This window comes from Sinocyclocheilus grahami, unplaced genomic scaffold, assembly GCF_001515645.1.
Source record: "Sinocyclocheilus grahami isolate Dianchi unplaced genomic scaffold, SAMN03320097.WGS_v1.1 scaffold1050.1, whole genome shotgun sequence".
Classification (NCBI taxonomy): Eukaryota; Metazoa; Chordata; class Actinopteri; order Cypriniformes; family Cyprinidae; genus Sinocyclocheilus; species Sinocyclocheilus grahami.
In genome coordinates this window covers 271,879-297,295 of record NW_015506229.1, presented here as the reverse complement: position 1 = coordinate 297,295, position 25,417 = coordinate 271,879, and the positions used below count along the sequence as shown (strand labels likewise).

The 25,417-nt window shown below is 34.8% G+C and overlaps 1 protein-coding gene across 1 annotated transcript in view; it reads left to right on the top strand.

Moving 5' to 3' along the window:
* The window catches only part of LOC107566139 (VPS10 domain-containing receptor SorCS1-like), a 170,177-nt gene that overhangs the window by 58,912 nt on the left and 85,848 nt on the right, over positions 1-25,417 (top strand). The window contains exon 4 of the mRNA XM_016251514.1: positions 15,372-15,471. Within this exon, the coding sequence (XP_016107000.1) occupies positions 15,372-15,471 (100 nt within the window). The remainder of the gene's footprint in view (positions 1-15,371; positions 15,472-25,417) is intronic.

The window sequence follows — 25,417 nt, the reverse complement described above, 5'->3', positions numbered from 1 at the left end:
AGTAATGAAGTTAGTGACCCCGCATAAAATATGCTGGTAACCAGGTTATTAATCAAATGGCAGTATGGAGTGTAGTTACCTACCCAATCATTTTAGTTGAACGGGAAGTGATAATTAGATTTCTAGATGATGTCTGTCTTTGTGTGAGTCTGTGTGTGAGTGAGTGCTCTGCAGTAATGTCTGCCCTGTGTGTGTGTGCACGCTCTGCAGTTAATCATGTAAGAGTTCACCTATATATCTAAATGAAAAATGGGTTATTTTTCCATGCAGGCTAAGATTGAAACACATCTGTGTTAAAACAATCCTAAATTCCAATTCTAAATGTATACAGTAAACTGTTTAAAAGTTTTTTTTTCTTTTTTTTTTCTTTCTTCTTTTTGAGAAATAAATTAACACTTATTCTGCAAAAATACATCAAATTAATTGAAAGGTGACAGTAACTTTGCATTGTTACAAATTAATTAAATACTGTAAATACATACATACTTGCTGTTCTTTTGAAGTGTACATTCATCAAAAAATCCTGAAAAAATAATCACAGTTCCCACACAAAATAACAGCACAGTTGACTTTGTTATTAATAATAATAAGAAGAAGAAGAAGAAGAAGAAAGCTGAAAATATAGCTTTGACATCACAGGAGGTAAATTGCATTTTGAATTATATTAAAATAGAAAACTATTGTAGTAATATTTTACAATATCACTGTTCTGAGAATCTAATCTTTCTGTTGAGCATTGTAAACTGCCCTTTAGCATACTCGTCTCCACTTGAAATATCCCACTGTTCTTAACGTTTTGATGTATTATGAGTTTGTATGTCTTTGTTGAGCTGATCATGCCTATTTGCCATATTTTAACATATTTCTGTCATGGCAGCAGGATTGTCCTTGCTCTTTTAATGTATAAGTTGTTTATACTACATAACATTCTCAATGCAAAGAGACCCAGTACACATAGCCCATATTTGGAAAAAAAATTGATCATATTAACATAAACTAGGCATTAGCCATCGTCCCTGTGCTGTTTGACTCTCTTTCCTCTGTTAATCCCAGAACTTGAGTTAACTATTCCTTATGGCCCAAACGGAACTGTTTCACCTCCATAGTTGTTGAAAGTTATGTTTAAAAGTAATGCATTACTTTTGCGCTACTTTTTGTCACCTGAGCTGGGTTTGTTTACTTCATTTTAATAACAAAAAAAAGAAAATAAATATTTTTGGCAAAAATAGAAAACTATTGTAGTAATATTTTACAATATCACTGTCATTACTGTATTTTTGATCAAATAAATGCAGCTTTGGTGAGCATAAAAAAAACCGTATAGCAAAAACATTAAAACATATATATTCTGGGTGGTTATAATATAATATAATATATGTGTGTAATGGATTAAATGTGTAAATTTATGAAAAAGGTGCATAATTGTGCGATTTTGAGACAGATAGTCTGTGAATTGCGTCTTTAAATATTCTGAGCAATTTGATGTGCTTTCTGCCTTATACAGGTTATCATGCAAGTGCACAGTATCTGTGTATAGATACAGTGCAGTATATTGTAAGTGTAAAATTGTCTCATGGGAGTTATCAGCTCTAATGGATGGTAATATAATAACCTAGGCCATATTAAAGGTCAGGTGCATCCTACGGTGTTCCCTCAAGATATCTGCATATTTCAAGACAATTATTTCCCCCTCACCCGGTTAGATAAATTCAGGAGTGCTTTAATGAATGTAGTCAAATACCTTCCGTGCCAGATAATTAAACTTTCATGGGAAGTTATAAAGAACCAAGACACTTCCGATACTGTAGGCACTGTAAGCAGATTTTGGAGTAGTATATATAGCGTATAGTGAAACACTTTAAGCATATGGTAAACAAAGAATATGCTATTTCTGAAACCAGGAGTCTTTGTGAAATCATTAAATATTATTATAAAAAAGCACCAGCCTCTAGTACCCTTAAACACTTACAAAACCAAAATGAGAGCGAGAAAGAAAAAACAAACAAACTCTGAGCTCTTGGTAAGTACTTAATTTATGATATTGTTGGCTTTAAACAGAGCTTCAGTGCGATAGCTGCTCTTATTGAGGTGCTGGTTATTAAATGTAATTTTGAGTCTGAAAGAAGGTTTGATTAATGCACATAGACACAAATTATACAGCCTTGTGTACTTACACCTCAGTAGTTTTCAGTCTGTGCTGGTGAGTGGAAAAAGGAAATAACAAGATTATTAACTTTCCATTTCTTCATTGCAAATGTCCTTCATTTCTTCAGAAAAGATGTAAAAATGGTTGTCAAATAATCTAAAAATGTGCTTTGTGTGGTAACACTTAAATTAACTAGTTTTATTGAAGTCAAGATACTGTTTAATATGAATTAATCGATCAGTTTTACAATGAAAGGCATTTAAAGGAATTATAGTTCAGTACAAGTTTAAGATCCATCTACAGCATAATGCCTCCGAAACTTTCGTCCGTCATAAAAAAAATTCGGATCAGGTTCGATTCTCTGCGTTTTCACATCCATAGCAAGCATTTTGATAGGAAAGTATGACGAACACGAATACGAAAAAAAAAATATACGAACATTTCGGACTCAGTGTGCAAGGACCTTAAGTGTCAGTGAATAAATGGGAAAACAAAGTAACTTACGATATTATTTGAAAAATTAACTGATATTTTCTTGTAAATTTTTAAGTTACTTTACTAGTTACTTAAAAGTAATCTGATTACGTAATTTGCGTTGCTTGTTATGCGTTACTCCCAACACTGTTCACCTCAATACAAGGTCATGTTTATGACCAGGCCTCATTCACAAGGAATTTTTGGGGGTAAACAGTATGACTGTGGTGAGTAACATACATGTAATGGTGTTTGTGGTGTTGTAAAATATATTAAATTAATAATCAAAAATTCTACTTGTAATATTAAAAATCAAGGAGAACAACAATTTTCTAAGTAAAATGGACACATTTAATTCATGTAATTAATGAACTGCGTGAGAAGAGTAACTCTTATTAATATTTACTTGTAATATTTATATGTTTTATAGTCATTGCACATAAATCTAGAAATATTGAGTACATTTTTATCTAAAAGTTCAGCGTGCTTGAATCCACGCATGCGTGTTTGGACGGTTGGGCTTGTCACGGAGGATCAATCAATCAATCAATCAATCAATCAATCAATCAATCAATCAATCAATCAATCAATCAATCAATCAATCAGACCTGTCTGTAACAAGCAGTCCACTGACTTGAACAGACTTGACTCACCGACGCTAGTTTCTGCTCTTTCAAACACTCGACTGACGTAATAGAGAGAATTTAGACCAATAACTTTGTAGTAATCTCATTAATTGTCGTGTTCAGGTGCATCCTACGGTGTTCCCTCAAGATATCTGCATATTTCAAGACAATTATTTCCCCCTCACCCGGTTAGATAAATTCAGGAGTGCTTTAATGAATGTAGTCAAATACCTTCCGTGCCAGATAATTAAACTTTCATGGGAAGTTATAAAGAACCAAGACACTTCCGATACTGTAGGCACTGTAAGCAGATTTTGGAGTAGTATATATAGCGTATAGTGAAACACTTTAAGCATATGGTAAACAAAGAATATGCTATTTCTGAAACCAGGAGTCTTTGTGAAATCATTAAATATTATTATAAAAAAGCACCAGCCTCTAGTACCCTTAAACACTTACAAAACCAAAATGAGAGCGAGAAAGAAAAAACAAACAAACTCTGAGCTCTTGGTAAGTACTTAATTTATGATATTGTTGGCTTTAAACAGAGCTTCAGTGCGATAGCTGCTCTTATTGAGGTGCTGGTTATTAAATGTAATTTTGAGTCTGAAAGAAGGTTTGATTAATGCACATAGACACAAATTATACAGCCTTGTGTACTTACACCTCAGTAGTTTTCAGTCTGTGCTGGTGAGTGGAAAAAGGAAATAACAAGATTATTAACTTTCCATTTCTTCATTGCAAATGTCCTTCATTTCTTCAGAAAAGATGTAAAAATGGTTGTCAAATAATCTAAAAATGTGCTTTGTGTGGTAACACTTAAATTAACTAGTTTTATTGAAGTCAAGATACTGTTTAATATGAATTAATCGATCAGTTTTACAATGAAAGGCATTTAAAGGAATTATAGTTCAGTACAAGTTTAAGATCCATCTACAGCATAATGTTTATTATGAATATAAACATTACATCATAATGTTCAATCAATCGATCGATCAATCAATCAATCAATCAATCAATCAGACCTGTCTGTAACAAGCAGTCCACTGACTTGAACAGACTTGACTCACCGACAGCAGGTTACAACATCAATACTCGACCAGAGACAATGGTAACATTTGGCTATTTATAGCAAACAATACAGGTCACATGACAAGAACCAACCAATGAGAGACAGGACACATGACTAAGACAACCAATGAGAATATGACACATGAACCAAAGAACCAATGCAGGATAACATGAGGGTAAGGGAGTCACATGACTAGGCAGGAACCATGACAAGGCAAAAATATCAAAATAAAAGACAAGAAAACAATGAACAAGGAACAAAAACCCACATTACACTGTCCCTCAAAAAAAAGGCACTGTTGTAATTACAGTACAGTGGAAGTGAACTGGACCATTTTTTGGAGGAATTATGTAAAGCAGAAATGTGAAGCTTATAATTCTGTAAAGGCACTTGCCGTAATTCTTTTGTTAAAACTCATGGATTAGTTGAGCTGTTAAGCTGTATAAATCATTTTTAGTTGTTGAAGGGATTTAGGCATTATGTGAAAAGCTATTCAGTGACGTCCTGTTGTGAAATCATGATCATGTTTATTACAGCGACTCTCTGAGAATCTAATCTTTCTGTTGAGCATTGTAAACTGCCCTTTAGAATACTCGTCTCCACTTGAAATATCCCACTGTTCTTAGCGTTTTGATGTATTATGAGTTTGTATGTCTTTGTTGAGCTGATCATGCCTATTTGCCATATTTTAACATATTTCTGTCATGGCAGCAGGATTGTCCTTGCTCTTTTAATGCATAAGTTGTTTATACTACATAACATTCTCAATGCAAAGAGACCCAGTACATATAGCCCATATTTGGAAAAAAAATGGATCATATTAACATAAACTGGGCTTTAGCCATCGTCCCGAGGCTGTTTGACTCTCTTTCCTCTGTTAATCCCAGAACTTGAGTGAATTATTCCTTATGGCCCAAACGGAACTGTTTCACCACCATAGTTGTTGAAAGTTACGTTTAAAAGTAATGCATTACTTTTGCGCTACTTTTTGTCACCTGAGCTGGGTTTGTTTACTTCATTTTAATAACAAAAAAAATAAAGAAATATTTTTGGCACCTGTAAAGGCCCTTTTAAACCAAAAGTGAAATTAATAAGCATCAGGCTGAAGGAAGTGCCTCTGCCGATGTACTTACTCCTGATTTCTCTTAACACTGAGACTGGAGTAAAGGTCATTGCACACTGAGTCCGAAATTTTCACACAGTAAAAAATGAATACGACCTCACGTTGTGTCAATTACGTTTACACACTGCCTCCGAAACTTTCGTCCGTCATAAAAAAAAATTGGATCAGGTTCGATTTTCTGCGTTTTCACATCCATAGCAAGCATTTTGATAGGAAAGTATGACGAACACGAATACGAAAAAAAAAATTCAATAAAATGTCGGACTCAGTGTGCAAGGAGCTTAAGTGTCAGTGAATAAATGGGAAAACAAAGTAACTTACGATATTATTTGAAAAATTAACTGATATTTTCTTGTAAATTTTTAAGTTACTTTACTAGTTACTTAAAAGTAATCTGATTACGTAATTTGCGTTGCTTGTTATGCGTTACTCCCAACACTGTTCACCTCAATACAAGGTCATGTTTATGACCAGGCCTCATTCACAAGGAATTTTTGGGGGTAAACAGTATGACTGTGGTGAGTAACATACATGTAATGGTGTTTGTGGTGTTGTAAAATATATTAAATTAATAATCAAAAATTCTACTTGTAATATTAAAAATCAAGGAGAACAACAATTTTCTAAGTAAAATGGACACATTTAATTCATGTAATTAATGAACTGCGTGAGAAGAGTAACTCTTATTAATATTTACTTGTAATATTTATATGTTTTATAGTCATTGCACATAAATCTAGAAATATTGAGTACATTTTTATCTAAAAGTTCAGCGTGCTTGAATCCACGCATGCGTGTTTGGACGGTTGGGCTTGTCACGGAGGAGATGCATGGCTGGATTTTCTCGTGTTTAAGGTAAGTTTGCGTTTCTGTTTTAGATTTCTGATTTGTAATACTTTGGTCCGTGTGCATTTCGATAGTTTGATTCTTGTTTGCTTGACTCATTATACTGTACATTGACGTTCATATTAATCACATAACCTCATTAAAGTTAACTTGCGTGCAGTCACAGTGAGTGATATTTCAGCGAAAAGGTTTTCAATAGTTCAGAGATTCACAAAGCTGTTTTTCACGTAAAAACTTGAGCACAATTGGAAATTACTGGAAATTATTTAACGTTGTAACTGCTAGCTAGCTAACATCGTTACTAAATAAAACAATCGCATAGTTTAGCATAACGCTAGTTTCTGCTCTTTCAAACACTCGACTGACGTAATAGAGAGAATTTAGACCAATAACTTTGTAGTAATCTCATTAATTGTCGTGTTTTGTCACTATGCTAAGCTAACATACTACCTAACCCTAAAGCACCTGTTGCCACCAGCGATTGTGTTTTATAGGACTAATTTAGAAAAGTGTGAATAGAAAGTGTTAGTAAAAGTGTTTTACGCTTCTTTATGATGGTATTCAACTTATAGTTAATTCCAGTCCAGTCTTGTCAGTTATATCTTTTCTTTTGCTCACACAATCTGTAATTTGTTGGTTAAAAAGCAAAGTCTTATGAACACATGTTTCTATCAACAGGAAGGCTTTGGATTCACTGCAGAATAAGCCGGAGTGTCAGTTGATGAGCATACAGAAGGAGTGATTGGTCTAATTCTCATATTCAGGCAAGTATATAAATCTATGCATAGATTTGCATGATATAACATTATTGTTGTTATTTTTACCTATTCTTCACTGCATAATATAAAATTGTGGTTAAATGTTTCAGATCATTGTTTTAATATCACAAATTGTGTCTGTTTATTTACAGGGTGACCCAACTCTGACGACGAGCCAATACAGTGGACACTTGAGGTGTGGGGAGGAAGACAGACTGATAGTTTTCATGTTAGATGCAGTTTTGTTTATATCAATACTACCTAGCTCTATCAGGTTAAAACCTCATCTTGTTCGAAGTATTTTTTTTTTCTATATTTGATACCTCCTGGGGTCAAAACTGTATGGTGCAGCAAATGCAGTTCATGTTGGTAATGAAGACTGAATTGTATTACAGAACAGCAGACACTTTTTTTTTTCTATTTTCAATAGACCAAATATCACCAGTGGAGGTATACATGGCATTACTTTTGCGCTACTTTTTGTCACCTGAGCTGGGTTTGTTTACTTCATTTTAATAACAAAAAAAAGAAAATAAATATTTTTGGCAACTGTAAAGGCCCTTTTAAACCAAAAGTGAAATTAATAAGCATCAGGCTGAAGGAAGTGCCTCTGCCGATGTACTTACTCCTGATTTCTCTTAACACTGAGACTGGAGTAAAGGTCATTGCACACTGAGTCCGAAATTTTCACACAGTAAAAAATGAATACGACCTCACGTTGTGTCAATTACGTTTACACACTGCCTCCGAAACTTTCGTCCGTCATAAAAAAAAATTGGATCAGGTTCGATTTTCTGCGTTTTCACATCCATAGCAAGCATTTTGATAGGAAAGTATGACGAACACGAATACGAAAAAAAAAATTCAATAAAATGTCGGACTCAGTGTGCAAGGAGCTTAAGTGTCAGTGAATAAATGGGAAAACAAAGTAACTTACGATATTATTTGAAATGTTGGAAAAATAAAGAGTTTAATTGTATTTTAGTTGTGTGATTTGTGATAAAGGTATAGACCAGAGGTTCTCAACTCTGGCGCTCGAGGTCCATGTCCCTACAGAGTTTAGTGACCTGTAACTTTCTAGTAATCTTGAAGACCTTGATGAGCTTGTTCAGGTGTGTTTGATTAGGGTTAGAGCTAAACTCTGCAGGAAAGTGGACCTCGAGGGCCAGAGTTGAGAACCCCTCACTGTAAAAAAAAATCTGTAGTTTTTACAAAATAATTTTGGCAGCTGTGGTTGCCAGAATAATTTTGTAAAAAATACAGAAAAACTGTAATCACATTTACGGCCAAAAACTGCTAATTTTACAGTATAAAACTGTAATTTACAAACAAATCAATTTGAATGTAAACCAGTAAATTCAACAATGCACACTGCTATTAAAATCTGTTTTGTACCTTTAACATACTGACAACAACCATAATAATGCAGGTGGTAAAAGAGAAAGCCACATGAAGAATCAAAGCTCATCACAAGTAGCTTCGCCACAAGCAGAAGTATATACTAATATATAGAAGGTGCACAGAGTCATTCATGCAAACACAAAACACCATCATGGTAACACACATGATACTTAAATAATGCATTAAACTTTCATTAAACAACAGAAGATGTAACATAAAGCCCAACTATACATAACTAAAAACACAAACTATTAAAAAACATGATTATTTAAACAAAATACTTTCAAATGTGGAGTGTCATGCAGGGAATTCTGGGAATATCAGTTTACAGTTTTTGACTGTAAATTATACATTTATTTGTTATTTTTACTTCTAAAAACTGTAAAAATGAACAGCATTTTACTGTACAATTACATGAAATGTCTGGTTAGCTATTTTACAGTGTTTTGCCTGTATATAGTACGGGAACTTACTGTTAACCTATTAACAGTTTTTTTCCATAGCGTTTTTACAAAATTTTACAGTTAAAATTACACTTATTTTTTACAGTGCTGGTATATACAAAATGAATACAGTTTATGTGGTTATAGTAATCAAAAAGAAATGAGCAATGTTTACATAATCATAGGGAGTAATATATATTCATAAAACTAAGTAAATGGGACATCTCGATTAAAACATACAATAAAATCTACTTATTTACTTCAGGAAAAAGTAGGATTTACTTAATATTGTTTTATAAATGCAAGGTTCCTGTCTATAAAATAATAAATAAACTTTACTTAATTACTTTAAATAAACACATTTAAATTAAATATAATTACATAATATTTACTTAATTAGGGTGCAATTAGATTTAATTTCTTCATGAATGTTAAGTTTAGTAAGTCGATTTTACTTAATAATAGTGAGTAAGTTGTACTTGATTTTAGAGCAGTAAAATTGACTTAAAATGTGTTCGTGCAATTTGTTACCAACATTTTTTAAAGTAAATCTTAATAGTTATTTTTTTCAGTGTACATTTACACATCAACATCTGTTCGGTATTTAGCAACTTGATTCTGCCTAATGAATGACAGCTACATTGGTATTTTCCACTTGCAATTAAAGCTTGTGAAACAATGGATTTAACTAAGTTACAACTGTTTTGATGCAAGAAACATGCACTAATATTAGAAGTGAAATAAATAGTATAGAACAAATCCTCTTTAAAGCAGGATATCTGAAGTGGCATGTTTTTAATGTATTAATTAAAGATCTCAGAGCAGTGAGAACTCTAAATGGTCCAAGGTCAAACTTTGATAGGGAAAAAAACGCTGTTGAACTGTAATACAGCTTTAGGCTAGAATTTTGAAGGAGAAGCGGGGAAAAAACAATGTAGAAGCTTGTTATAAAAAGGTGATGTTCCAAGTGTTTTTAAAGATGTAAAAATAGCACTGCAGTTCTCTGGCGTTATCAAACTGCAAGTCAAATGAGGTTTGTAAAACTTTAACATCCAAACATCATTTTTATTTTTACGGTTGGACATTTGATTGCACACTTTTAAAGTGGTAGTAGATATTTTGATTCTCTGATGTACGTGTCTTTGCATCATTTGTGTGCGAGTTGGCGAGACATTGCTCTTCTAAAATATATATGAAATGGCAGTTCTACCCCGAAAAAACATGTTTAAAAAATGTCATGTCTCAACCGAATGCAAGTTTCACATTAGCACACAGATGAATGTATGAATATTTTATAAAACTCACCACATCTTGACCGCGGCCTATTTTCAAATGCTGTCAATAATCAACATTTTATATAACAGGAAATGTAAACAACCGGTTGTTGGATACCTTTCCTTCTCTCTTTCTTTATGACACTGTGTGTATGTATGAGTGCAGATACCGCTAGTCTAAAACAACTCAACGAAAAGTGCTTTTCATTTCAATAACAGCTTTCAATGGGATCTTTCTGATCTGTAATGAGGTGACCAGCTCTTTCTGGGCTTCTGAAGGTTGTCACATTATTCACATTATTCAGTTCTTGTAGTTTGCAATCTTTAAACACTTATTGCAACTGCTTTGATTCATTTCAAATTCCTCAGAATAGTCACAAGACTACTTTATGTACTTGGAATTTATCTTTTTGGTTTAACTGTGTTGCTATTTATCATCCTTAAAGGCACAATATGTAAGATTTTTCATTAAAATATCCAAAAACCACTAGAACAGTGTTATATATTTTGCTGACTTGTGTACTTACATTATCCCAAATGTTTCGGAGAATGTTTAAATCCAGAGAAATAAGCAATTTTAACTAGTGACACGGACCGTGTCTATAGTGTCATTGTGTTGCCTGCTAATGATGTCATAACCCCTCGATTTCCGGTTGTGTTTTGTAGAAAACATGGAAACACCAAAGACGCTTTAATATGTTATGCGTTTTAATAGACCGGTGACGACCGCACAGAGTAGCATTATAACAGAACTTTCAAATATATCTAGTATGAAAAAACAGCGCTGCTTTTCCTCACATACGCACGACCGGAAGGAGCGGAAGCGGTCGACTGTGGCATAATAAAAGCTCTGCTGCTTTCGAGCCGTGTGACGCGCTCGTTCAGCATCCTCGTTTCGCTTCGACATGAACATGATTTCTGCCCGAGTCCCGTCGGATTGCATCGGCTGTGGGGATGAAGATGACAACTCCCATGATTCCACACTCAGTCACGGCGTCATCAAACTACGCCTTTGTCTCTTTGTTTATTTTGAATATGTGCCCTCTAGCGGCGAAAATTACATATTGTGCCTTTAAGTGGTCTCACATGGCCTGAGCTTGATTTCTGGTCAGGACACATGGTTGTTGTTTTTGTGATGTGGCTAAACCGCAGTACAAGCAAGTGTAAGACTAACTTCTGTTGAGCCCTTGAGCAAGATGCTTAGCCCCAGGTTACTCCAGAGGGGCTGATTGTGTCAACATTCTCCATTACATTACAATCTATAGAGTGAAAGGTTAACTACAGTGTTACCACCGTTGGCGAATTGCCTGTAGTTCTTTGAATCGCCAAGCTTTCGATGTGCAACCAGGGATGACATATACTATCTTTGCAATGACAATTTCAGCTTCGCATAAGGTTTGAAATGGGTTTGGGTCATTAATGGACTTTTGTAGTTGAAAATCCGTAACTACACTGGAAAAAAAAGGTGTAGGAATGACAATTTTTACTCAAAAATGTATAGTAAATTTTACAAGCAATTAAAATGAAACCGCAAGTAACACATTGAATTAGACATGGAATTTTAAAGTAAAACAATTAAATAGTTTTTTTTTGTAAAGCTGATTCTGATAATCTTTGACAATGAAAAATTATTCTAAAACATTTGTTACTCATTTATTATTATTATACTCATTGTCAATGCCAATGCATTGACTTACCTAACATTATGTAATGGGACCTTATTGTAAAGTGTTACCAGGATTCATAGAAATTCGAACATCTCTAAAGTTGTTCATACCTACAGTTCTTACATTTTAGATACTGACAATACATCCATATTGCACATTTTAGTATTTATACAAAAATATGACTAATGTCATTAGATCACTTTGCATTGTCTAAATAAGACCTAATGAGCTTATTTAAATTTCCAAGAGCATCCTGATAAACGTTTGTGAACCCATGTGTAACAAGTCATTTTGGTTTCTTGTCTGGTTATTGAATAATACATGCAATGTATAGCAAATCGGCAGGACTTAAGTGCATGCTTTCTTGTCATTGTGCCTTACATTGAAGCATTGAACTGAAAGGGCCTTGGGTCGCTCAGATAAAAGAGCTAAATTACTGTTTCTGCTCTGTTTACAATACTGAGAACCTTAATTTCATCTCAGTGGACCTTTCGAACATCTCTAAAGTTGTTCATACCTACAGTTCTTACATTTTAGATACTGACAATACATCCATATTGCACATTTTAGTATTTATACAAAAATATGACTAATGTCATTAGATCACTTTGCATTGTCTAAATAAGACCTAATGAGCTTATTTAAATTTCCAAGAGCATCCTGATAAACGTTTGTGAACCCATGTGTAACAAGTCATTTTGGTTTCTTGTCTGGTTATTGAATAATACATGCAATGTATAGCAAATCGGCAGGACTTAAGTGCATGCTTTCTTGTCATTGTGCCTTACATTGAAGCATTGAACTGAAAGGGCCTTGGGTCGCTCAGATAAAAGAGCTAAATTACTGTTTCTGCTCTGTTTACAATACTGAGAACCTTAATTTCATCTCAGTGGACCTTCCCGAGTCTAGAAAATGACATATATTTAGTTAATAACCGAAAAATGCTACATATAGCACCAGAGAAACAAAGCTGTATCCTCTGAAATGGCTGTGTTTGTTTATGTAGATGTCAGTGAAGTGTCTGTTGTTCCCCTAACAGTCAACAGAGGGCATCCTCTCTGGAATTCCCAGTTTATCAGAAGCTTGTTACCATAGTAACCACACACCTGTGTTGCATTTAGAGCTCATTAGTCAACCGTTAAATGCTCCCTTTGTTTCAACGGTCATTTGTGAAGTATTATTTGTAGGATTAATGTGATCCTGAACAGCTGTCTTTGTGTATTCTGTTTAATGCTTCTGTTATTGAACATTGTTGTGTTGACCTAGTCTGACTCTTGGATTTTATTCTCATTTTGTTGCACCGATGTAATGGCTTATTGATATGTTGACAAAAAAAATCATAAAGTCAAAGAAAAAAGAAAAAAAAGTGTTACTTTTGGCCTGTAGTTTTTTTTTTAGTTGGAACTGGTATTCTATTGTCTAGAAACTGCTGAGTTTCTAGTATACAGAACTCAGAATGTTGAAAGTTGAAAATTAAAAGTCAGTTAGCAAAGTCTCATTAATGTTAGAACTTCACATTGAGCGATGACAGATTCCTGAGATAAAACTCTCTGTGACTGATGGCCTCTTTTCTTTAACTTCCGCCATACTGTAAGTTTAATTAAAAGCTGACATTTTGTGTGAATACCACTGAGCATGAGGATGATGGGCTTTTTAACTAAATCTAAATATTTGCTGATGTGAAAAGTATTAAATTCTATATCAACAAGATTTGATAAGATATGAGTTAATGAAAGCTCATTACATAAAATGAAATGATAGATCCTAATTGCTTTATGTGGATAAAAAAGGTTGAAACTGAATAAAACTGTGAATTAAATATATTAAAATAAACTTCTGTTATAAACACATTTGATCTAAATCTCTAAATCAAAATCTAAGTAAAATTAATTATTAATTTATTAATAAATGTATTTATTTATGTTTCTTCATCCAACACAGTCTCATGGCAGTTCATAACTATTTTATTTTGTGGATGTGTTTGGAAATTTGGAAATACAAATATGTATTTGTACGATCTCATTTGTATGTTTTTGTACAATCGAATTACATTCCAGTTATGGTTATGGGATAGGGTGGAAGTACATTATAGTGTGTTTAATTAAAATACACTTTAATAGATTGTTGAAATGCATTTTAAATATAGTTGTAAATATAGTTTCAGAAACATGGCTTTTAATATCACTGCTATGCTGATGACACACAACTCAACCTCTCATTCCATTCTGATGATCCGATGATAGCTGCTCGCATCTCAGCATTTCTAACAGACATTTCTTGTTGGATGACGGACCATCACCTTCAGCTTAACCTTGCCAAGACAGAACTGCTCGTGGTTCCATCAAACCCATCGTTTCATCACAATTTCACCATCCAGTTAGGCACATCAACCATAAATCATTCAAAACCAGCCAGAAACATTGGAGTTATGATTGATGATCAGCTGACTTTCTCAGTCCACATTGCTAAAACTGCCCGGTCCTGCAGATTTGCTTTATTCAGCATCAAGAAGATCAGGCCCTTTCTTTCCGAACATACTTCACAACTCAAGCTTTTGTTCTGTCCAGGCTGGACTATCAAACCTCTACAATTAATCCAGAACGCGGCAGCAAGATTAATTTTTAACGAGCCGAAAATAATGCACGTCACACCTCTGTTATCAGTTTGCACTGGCTACCAATAGCTGCTCGCACAAAATTCAAGGCATTAATGTTTGCCTACAAAACCACCACTGGCTCTGTACCCATTTACCTAAATTCATTACTTCAGACTTATGTGCCCTCTAGAAGCTTGCGTTCAGCAAGTGAACACCGCTTTATTGTGCCATCACAAAAAGGCACAAAATCACTTTCAAGGACTTTTACATTAAATGTTCCCTCCTGGTGGAATGACCTGCCCATCTCAAAACACATCTCTTCCATCTTTATTCAAATAGATTTAACTGTAACTTTAACTGACATTAAAGTATATTTTAGTTCACATTACCTACATTCAGAAGTACACTTTTTGTATTTCAAAGACGATAGAAGCAATTATGAAAGTACACTTACGTGGGTCAAAAAAACCCACTGAAGTTCAACCAATTGCATTTAATATAGATTTATTAGAATATAATACATTTGAAATTACAATTATTACAAATTATATGCATTTAGGTTTTTGAAAAATTAAATTTTATTCACAGTGTATTTTGCGTAATAAATACACTTTATAAAAGTATGCTAAGTGCACTTTTCTTTTCTTACGAAAATGCCACAGCTATGACAGCTACGATCCTGAGATCAGGCTGATTCATCCATCTCTTTTTTTAAAAGCACTGTACAGGGTCATGGCTGCTGCATAACTACAACAAATTGCTACAACATTTCTTAAACCTGTAATTACCTTCCTTAAATCAAATTAGGCACTTAAGAAGTGCTTCGCTTCCTTGAATAAGCTACAGTTCCATACTCACCCCAGCCTTGTTTAAAGTGTGCAGCGAGTCTTTAATTACAACGGCTGATTCCCCAGGTTCTCATCAAAGCCTCTGATTACATTTCAGGTCAACAGATTACGGAACCACTTACGAGAAACTCAATGAAAAGGTGGGAGTAAAGACCATCCTCAGCTATCTGTACGTCAGCCCCAACAACAAGCGCAAGGTAAGATTTATGGCATCTGTTTCTTCCTTCTGCTACACCTATGCATTGTTAGTCTTCATGATGTCTCTTTTATGAAGGTGTCAAAATATTTTTCAAGGTGATTATGCTTATGTGCGTGCGGCGCTCGAACCCCCCGCTTATTTATGACCGCTAACCATGTTGGAAGGATTTCTCAGGTCTTCTTGGCTCAGTGTGCTGTTGGCTAATTTATCCTCTGGTAGTATTTACTAACCTCTCCCGCTTTTTATGAGATCAATGAATTTTAAAGATTCACTGACTACAGCACGCAATTTTCACTTGGAGATATAGTAGCATTCAAAGCAAAACGCACTCGTATCATTAAAATTTGATAAGGCTGTATTTTTATTTATTTATTTTTACTTTGAGGGCTAATGAATTATGAACAGGATGAAAAGAGATTCATAAATTGCTAGTGTTTTGATCAAAGGCATGACAAGAAGGCTTGTATTTATGACTTGAGAGTTTGCTTTGACAATGTAAGCTATCTTTCTCTGTCCTCCTTTTTAAACCTCTTTTTCTTCCCCTTTACTCTTTTCTTTATCAAGAGAAGTCGTTTACTACTTAATTGTGACTATTAGTCAATTCATTATGGGTCGTAATGAAGATGGAACACGCCTCCAGTAGTTAACACTAATACGTGCTAAGCTACATGCTAGTCATTAAGTTCTGTAAGCTGAAGTGTGTGAATTTTATGGAAACTTAATTGTATCTGGTCATATACTTTGTAGTTTAATCAGTAAGTGAATAGCAAATGTCCAGTAAATGCAACAGCTTAAAATGGAACACATTTAATAGACAGCATTTAACTAAACAGTTTGCTATAATACAGAAAATTTTAAATGCAGAGCAGAATATCTGAGCAGGGATTTGAATCAGTGAATAATTTTTTATGGAATTTAGTTCATTCAGATGAACCATCTTAACAAACCAATTTACTAGAATTAATCTAGATTTCCCAAAGCTACGTATTAGAAAGAAGACACAATCTTTATGCACAACCTGTTGTGGGGATGTTGTGTTTTGTCACACTTTCGGTTACGCAATATGAGGCATTATCTAATTAAATATGCACAAATGTTGCATTTTATTTTAATTTTATTTAATTTAATTTAATTTTATTTAATTTAATTTTATTTTATTTTATTTTATTTTATTTTATTTTATTTTATTTTATTTTTCACCGTTCATGTTGTTTAGGAATAAAATGCGATATAAATCATGCAAATTATAAACCATTATGTAAAATCCTTCAGAATAAAACTGTAAAGTGTGTGTGCTGCACAGATTTCTGGCTCAGTGCAGAAGAAAACAAGAAAAAAGTAATTTTGAGTAAACGTATTTAAAAAAATATGTATTGTAATTGAAACTTACAGATGCAAATAAATAAAAAGTATGTGTATTTTGGGTGTACAGAGACAAAAAAAAGCCCAAATGTATTTATTTTTTTCTCTCTCTCTTTTTCCCCCTGTTGCCTTAAAACATGCCTGTTAAAATATAATGAAGTCAATTTAGTTATGTTGCTTCTCTTGGTTAATTACTCCCAAGCACTGCTGCTTGGTCTTGTTCCCTTCACTATTCAGTTAAGATGCAGGAACTGTGGCAGTCGTGGCACGCAATCATAATGTAATAATCTAGTATGTTTTTCTAACAGATCGATTTTGTTTTGCCTACAGTTGTGGGTGCTTATTTGGGGATTCATATTTCCCAGCAGTTCTGAAGCGGCAGATTTAATTACATTGTGTCTAGACGGCATATCTACCACCAACACACGCACAAATGTCATCAACATCTGCTCAACACTATACTGTATTTTTCATGCTCTCTGAATGCCAAAGGACAATCATTTTCTTCAGCAAAGTAGCAAACTTGTACACAAGAGGGGGAGAGACAAACCCACAGGAGATGTCCCTTCCTCTTGTTGCGTCTAAGTGCTTCATTTTCCAGCCAGTAATGAAGACGAAACGCAGGTTCACATAAATAGCTAATCTCACTTCCACTGACATTATAAAACCAGGTCTGGGTCATAATTAAGGGCTCTACTGTAAACATAATAACAGCTTTGGGTCTAATAGAATAGTCAACATCCATTTTTCTGCTTTTATGTTAACATGTAATGTGGGACGGCTATTTATATAAAACAAGCAGTGATTATGTTTGAATGTGAATGGTGAATTAAAGCAGGGGTGGTCAATGCAGCATATCACAAAGAGCCATAATGAGTAGGAGTGGAGAGTAGAGCTTTGTTAACCCATTAATGCTAGTTGATAGTGTTCTCGATGATGCACTGGAACATATTCAACATAGAGAACACAGCAGCGAGTGATTACTCACTTAGAAATACTGTTTATAGCATATAGTAAATATAGCATATTGTATAGTATATATATATATATATATACAGTATATATATACTGTATGTGTGTGTGTGTGTGTGTGTGTGTGTGTGTGTGTGTTTTTGGCCACTTTCTATTGACAGAACAGTAGAAAGTTCTGCTGGATACTAATAATTATTTCATGTTATAGTAATACATTGAATATATTAAATTTCTTGTTTCTTTCTCTGAAGTGTTTTTCTAATACTGTGTACTAAGACGAAAATAAATATAACAATTATTTAGACTAAATATTTTAGTTAATTAAGTTGTAAGTCTAATTAAAGTATAATTCAGATAAAATAAATGAAACAATCTAATCTAAATTTAATCAACATTATAATGTACTAAAATGAATATTATAACACGTATAATGTACTATTAAAGATTTTCATTTTGAGATTTGCTGAAGATTAATATATACTACAATTGTATATGTAATTGTAAAAAGATTAAATTATAAATACACAACCGTTCAAAAGTTAGGGGTCTATTTTTTTTATTCAACAAGAATGCATGAAATTAATCAAAAGTGGCAGTAAAAATCATTTTAAATGTTTCAAAAGATATTGAAATATTGATTTAAAAAAACCCTGTATTACGGTTTCCACAAAAATATTAAGCAGCACAACTGTTTTCTTCATTGATAATAATAGGAAAAGCTTCTTCATCGCAACATTAGCATATCCGAGTGATTTCTGAAGAATCATGTGACTCTGAAGAGTAATTCAGCTTTAACATCACTGAATAAATTACAGTTTTAAATGTATAGAACATATAATAATATGTAGAAAACTGTTATTTAAAATTGTAATAAAATTTCACAAATAATGCTATTTTTACTATATTTTTGATCAAGTAAATACAGCCTTGCTGAGCAAACGAAACGTCTTTTAAGAACATTAAAAAATCTTGCCGACCCCAAATTTTTTGGAGTGTAGTGTATGTATAATTACTTTTGTCTTAATTGTCTGCTGGTCAGGATATTATAAACCCATCTTCAAATGCTGCGTAAGCATATTTTAGCAAAAATGCAAAACAAATATGTTCTGGCTTGGTAAAAATATCCAATGGATGTGATCCAATTCTTTTAAATCTTTGCTCTGCAAACCGCAAAGCATAATACAGTATCCTAAATACAGAAATGACCACTTTAATTCATTCAGTATTGGTTTTTGTGTTCTCGCTCACTGACATTCTCTCACCCGTAGCTGACCGCTTCTCTTGCAGGGTTTTGGCAGTGCCACCGTTTCATTTTCCTCACTGCTGTCTACAATCTGCTGTGGTTGCACTTTCTGCTGCGCACATTTACCTTTTCTCCGTGGCGCTCACTGTTCAAGACTATCGCACGGTGGTTTGGCTCTTACCTCACTAATTATCCACCATCCTTTAATGATTTTAGAGAAATATTTTAGCCCAATATGACAGTTAGTTTTACAGGGTGAACTAATTTTCTCCATCTCATTACACTCTGACTTCATATAATCTTATCTATATAGGACTGTATAACTTGCAAAACATAAATTTACAGGAACCCCCCCCCCCCCCAACACATAATTTGTCATATTTCTGTATTTGTTGATGCCTCAAATTCAATTTGTCACACCCTGTAATGCACTCCTAAAAGCCACTCAAATTTTCCACACTGAGAAATTTCTTTGTGAAATGTATAATAAAATAAAATCATTCTCCCGTAGAGCACCGGCTATTTCAGGACAGAATATAATAGCAATTTCACCTTGAGTAAATTTCATATTCACTACAAAGCATTTCTGGCATTGCTCATTTTTCTCATTTAAATGTCTGCTTGTTTTTTTCCCTCCCACTGCCTTTTTGCCACCAAAACCACAAGCTCCACATCTGATTATTTATCCTCCAATAACATTCAGCCACTTTTTGTTATACAATATTATATTTAGACCAGATTTAGACCATGGCTCATCACTTGAATGCAAGTTAGACTCAAATCCCTCATGGCTTAGAAAAACATTATTCTTGATGGATGTGTCTGTATATTAAGATGATAACTCAAGACGAGTCATTTATTAACAGGCTAAGCTTCACTGGATTAAATGTGTGTAACAAAGCAATCCTATTGTCCTTACTGAAGACAACTTCCATCCATACTGTATGTGTCATGCTAGTAAACTGTTTACTTACAGTAAGTTTGATATCATAAAATGATTACATCAGTGTCAAAACAAAAGGAGAAATTTTGGTCCCACTTTATAACAGATGGTCTTAACTATGTACTTACATCAAACAAATAAGTACAATGTACGTATTGTGTTCATATTGTATTGCAAAACACTTCTGCTGCTATTGAGGTGGGATACGGGTAAGGATAGGGATAGGTTTGTTGGTATGGGTAGGTTTAAAGATGGGTTAAGGTGTAAGGAATGGGTCATTGGTGTAATTATATATGTAATTACAGAAATTAATTACAGGTGTAATTACATGCAGATATTTTTAAAAATATAAGTATTATTAACTGACATGGTCAGAAACAGGCAAGGGTCAGACAATGGCAACAGGTATATAGAGGGCAAGACACAAGAATATTCCTAGGGCTAGCGTGGGTCTATGATCGGCGAACAGAATCAACAGGGCGAGACTAGAGGGATAAATCCAGGTACAAGGCAAAGGTCCAGGCAGGGGCAAACAGTATCCGAATAGGGCAAGAGGAGAGGGGGAATCCGAGATACACAGGCAAAGATCAGGACACGAGAAAACAGACAAGGCAAGACTAAGATAAGGCTATGAAAAACTAGACAGGCTCCGTAGAGTAGCTACCACAATGAGAGTAATAAACGCTATACAATCCTCGGCAATTTGAAAGGGATCAGAGTGAGTGTTATATAGTGAATGTGTGATTGATTACAGCTGTGTGCAATCAGTGCTGTGTGCAATCAGTGCAATGGATGATGGGATATGTCGTCCATTTTAAATCTTTGTTTAACCTCAAAACTATCTCAAAGTAAAAAGAGGTACTAAAGTCAGTGCTTTAAAATTAAATGATTATAATCCTCATTAAAGTTAAGTATTTTGAAAATCTGACAGTAATCAGTGTTGAGTCCTACTGTACTGTTGACCGTGCGTGCTTTAAATGTTTCAAAATGATTCACATTTGAAAACATTCGTTTGAAATTTAGAAAAGTAATCAAAAAGTAATCAAATGTAATCAGTTACATTACTTTATTAAAGTAACTGAAATAGTTACACTACTTAATACATTTTAAATAGGGTAACTTGTAATCTGTAACATCTTACATGTCCAAAGTAACCTTCCCAACACTGTACATGACTCACGCAATATATAAAAATTTTTCCCTGAGAGAGAGAGAGAAAGTAATTCTCTAATAATCTTTCCTTTCAGTTGGTTGCTGACTGCTGTGAATGGACTACTGAATCAGTTGATCTAATTCATTCACGATAGTCTGAATGATTCAGACTGAATGAATTAGATCAACTGATTCACTGAAATATCTCGAAAGAGCAATTCTTGAATCAGGCATTGCTTATTCTCTCATTAATGCTCCAAGGACAACCTGAAAGATTTGGAGCAAAAAACAACTTCCACTACAGTCTGTTCAAAGCCATTGTATACTTTTATGGTCCTGTATGATGCTTTTGTGTCCTTTTTGGAACTCACAAACTCCAGTCACCATTAATCGTGCAGTACATTGTTAAAAACGACTTATTTCCTTCTCTACAGAAGAAAAAGACCTAGCGGTTTAGATATGATTGACATGGCATGGGTAAATTATGACAGAATTAGCATTTTACATTTCTTTAAAAGCTAAATGCAGAATGAGTGATTAAATGCACATCTTAATGAATCTTAATGAATCTTTTCCTTGTGGAAATACCCTTTCAATTTGATTTAATTAGGTTTTGCTTTCCTTCTGCAAATTACGATCTCACGAGGATAGCAAAACCTACCTACACGAAGTCATAAACATACAGAGATGAAAACCCACTATTAAATAATGAAAGGTAAAAATGTTTTAACAGTCTGTTCTCCTCTAGTGCCCCGGCCTGTAGTTGTTATCACAAGGGACCTTTCATTCAGATAAGAGCGAGTGAACTGTCTTTTTACAAAGCAAATTTTCAACTTTTTTTTCATTTAATGGCTCACTGTTGGCCTGTAAAAAACCCTAATTTGCTCATTCATATGAACCCCACTTGAAGTTTACCAGCATACAACTGTGTATCTGTGTGTAGTTGTGAGCATGTGTGTATGTTTAACACTGTCTGTGCTTTATTAGTATGGAATTACAGTAACTAGCAGGTAAACAGAGTTTGCACTCCATCCCTGAGGATATCTCGTGCACTTTCATGTTCAAGGACCTGTTTTCATAATTTCTACCTCTCACAAAAAGGCACATTTTAAAAAGTAAAACATCCACATTAAACACCCACTTGTCAGGAGTACACCACACACACGGCCTGCTGGGAATGAAGGGCTGATAGTGACCTCATGATAAACGGAGATAGCTGATGGCTAAGGCAGTTAACGTCACTAGATCAAGGTTGAGATTCAGATCATTTGTGTAGGATTTTCTCTAAGCTTTTAGCATTTGCTGTTGATGCCAAAGGAGTGAAATGAGTGTAATTATACAGTACACTGTTAAAAATTATGCTTATTGGCATCTGTGGTTCCATGTAGAACATCCATGGAATCTTTCCATTCCATGAAAGGTTCTTTAGATTATTAGAATATTCTTCACAGTTTAAGAAGGAACCAAAATGATGGTTCCCATTCAGTCAGTCTCCGTTCTACGTTACGTCAGTGACTGACGAATTGGGATCTCGCCCGAGAGCCCAATCACCTTCGAGTGTTAACTAAACAAGCCAATGACAGTTGGCGTGCGTGTTTCGCCATGCGCACCCCGCCCCGCAGCGCGGGTATAAAAGGAGAGCGCGTGCAAACGCACATCAGCTTTTCGCTTCGGAGCCGAGCCCTCTAAGGACGAATCTCCGCGAGTGTTTGGAAGAAACAGCTGGCGTTGGTGTTACGGCGCGTCAGCGGGGGTTGCCATTCAGTGCTGCTCATCTTGGGCGTGCTGCAGCTGCCATTCTGCGGTCTCGCCGCGACCTCCCCTGGGAGCTTCAGCGCTCTCTCTAAAAGAGTGTTTCCTTTTTTTCCTAAAAGAGCAAATGTCTAAAAGAGCTCCACGAGCGACGGGCGTCTTTTTAAAGATGGCTTCCCGCTCGTGCGTTTCTGGATGCGGTCGTTTCCTGCCTCCATCTGATGGTCATGATCGCTGCCTCTCGTGCCTGGGCTTACAGCACGCTGAAGCAGCGCTCATGGATGAGTCATGTTCTCAGTGAGGGGAACATGACCATCGCGACGTTGCGGTCTAGATACCTCTATCGGAGGGCGAGCTAGGCTCTGGAGATGACGATTCGGCTGCGTTGTCACCGTCAGGTAGAGTGGCATTGCTCGAGTCAGATCCAGAGCTGACCGCTATGCTTTCCCGGGCCGCCGAGAGTGTCGGGCTGCACTGGAGGCCTCCTCCCTCCCCCGTACGCTCGAGGCTGGTCTCTGTCTGCTCGTCGCCAAGGGCGCCCTCCTGCGGCCTCCACCTCCGCTCCAGCTCGGCCACAGCAGCAGCCTTCACAACGGCCGCAGCGTGGAGCTGACCGCAGGAAAGCGGCGCAGCCCGTCTCCGCCCCTGCCAAGCCCGTGAAGCGCCCTGGGATGGGCGACCCGGGGGTCTTGGATCCGGCTCTTCAGGAGATGATGACCACACAAGCCAATCACAGTGCACTGGGTCAGTTGGCCAATAAGAGCAGACTGCGCTTGTCGGAAGGAGGGACTTTGTAGAAAATGAAGTGTTTGAGAGAGGCGGGGCATATAGGACAGTATTTGAAAAATAATGTGTTTTTTGAACATTAAAGCATGTCAACATGTTCTGTTACACCAAATACACAAAATAATGATCTTTAAAAAAGCATCATATGACCCCTTTAAAGGATGTAGTTGTGTGTGCTGTTTTCTTATATAGCAAGGCTGTCTCTTAGCATAGCAACTCAACTTTAGCATCACAAAGTGGATAAATACTGCAAAGGCTTGAAGAAACTAGCAGCCGTTGTGAAACGAGACACATACGGCGGCTCTAAAATTCGGATCTATCATAAATTCATGACTCACTTTGCGAGAACTGAAGCTGTAGCAGTTTTGTGTGCCAATAAAGAGAAAACGCAAGAAGCTAGTCTTAATGGGTGAGATTTTCAGTCAGTTTCTGTGGTGGTGTGGGCAGTTCTTATGGAATGAGCTCTGCAGGGGAAACACTCACTGATGGGGCGGAAGCAACCGGCCTAACTGAGAAAGAAATAAAGATGAACATCTGTTAGCCCTCAGGCATCATTTCAAAACGCCTGCAATGAGTAGAGAGACAACAGAGAGGTGATTAAAAGAGAGAGAGAGAGAGAGAGAGAGAGAGAGAGAGAGAGTAGCCATACTCTTGCATAAAAAAGACAAAACGATCAACTTTGGAAAAGGTTTCCTTTATTTAAGAATTCATTTATTATTTATTTTATTAATGAGGATAATCTCCATGCATTCTCAGTAATGAGCAAACATTTTTTTGATTTCATCTTACTTCAAACTATTATTGGTCACATTGGCCCACACAGTGGTGGTAATGCAATGTTTTGATTAATGATCTCATGCGTGTGCAGTTTGCCGTTGTCTGCTTATATTTTTGGCCATACAAATATAAATATAAAATAACAATAATGTTTATTTTATTTTATTGAAACAATGTGTATTGTGAAAAGTGCTATATATATATATATATATATATATAAAATTGACTTAACTTATTATTATAATAATAATAATAATAATAATAATAATAATAATAATAATATTGAGGGGAATTTTTTTTGCATGTCAGGAAATATTGAAGAAAAAAAACATTATATTATATTTAATTTAGAATAATAACATTTCAAATAATATATTGTTATTTTATATGTATATTAATTATGTATATATTGTATTATTAGGTATGAGCATATCGTACAGCAAGTACATAACCAAACATATCAGTGGCATATAGAAGAAAAATTATATATTATATTATGTTATGTTATGCTATGCTGTGCAAGGTTATGTTATGTTATGTTATGTTACGTTACGTTATGTTATATTCTATATTGAAACAATGTGTATTGTGAAAAGTTTTATGAATATCAAATTGACTTGACTTATTGTTATCATAATAATAATAATAATAATAATAATAATAATAATGAGGGGCTTTTCCTCATTATTTTGCATGTCAGGAAATATTGAAGAAACAAAACATATTATATTTAATTTAGAATAATAACATTTCAAATAATATATTATTTTATATGTATATTAATTATGTATATATTTTATTATTATATATGAACATATCGTACAGCAAGTACAAAACTAAACATATCAGGGGCATATAGAAATTTTTTTTTATTGTATTATATTATGTTATGTTTTGTTATGTTATGTTTTATATTGAAACAACGTGTATTGTGAAAAGTGCTATGAATATAAAATC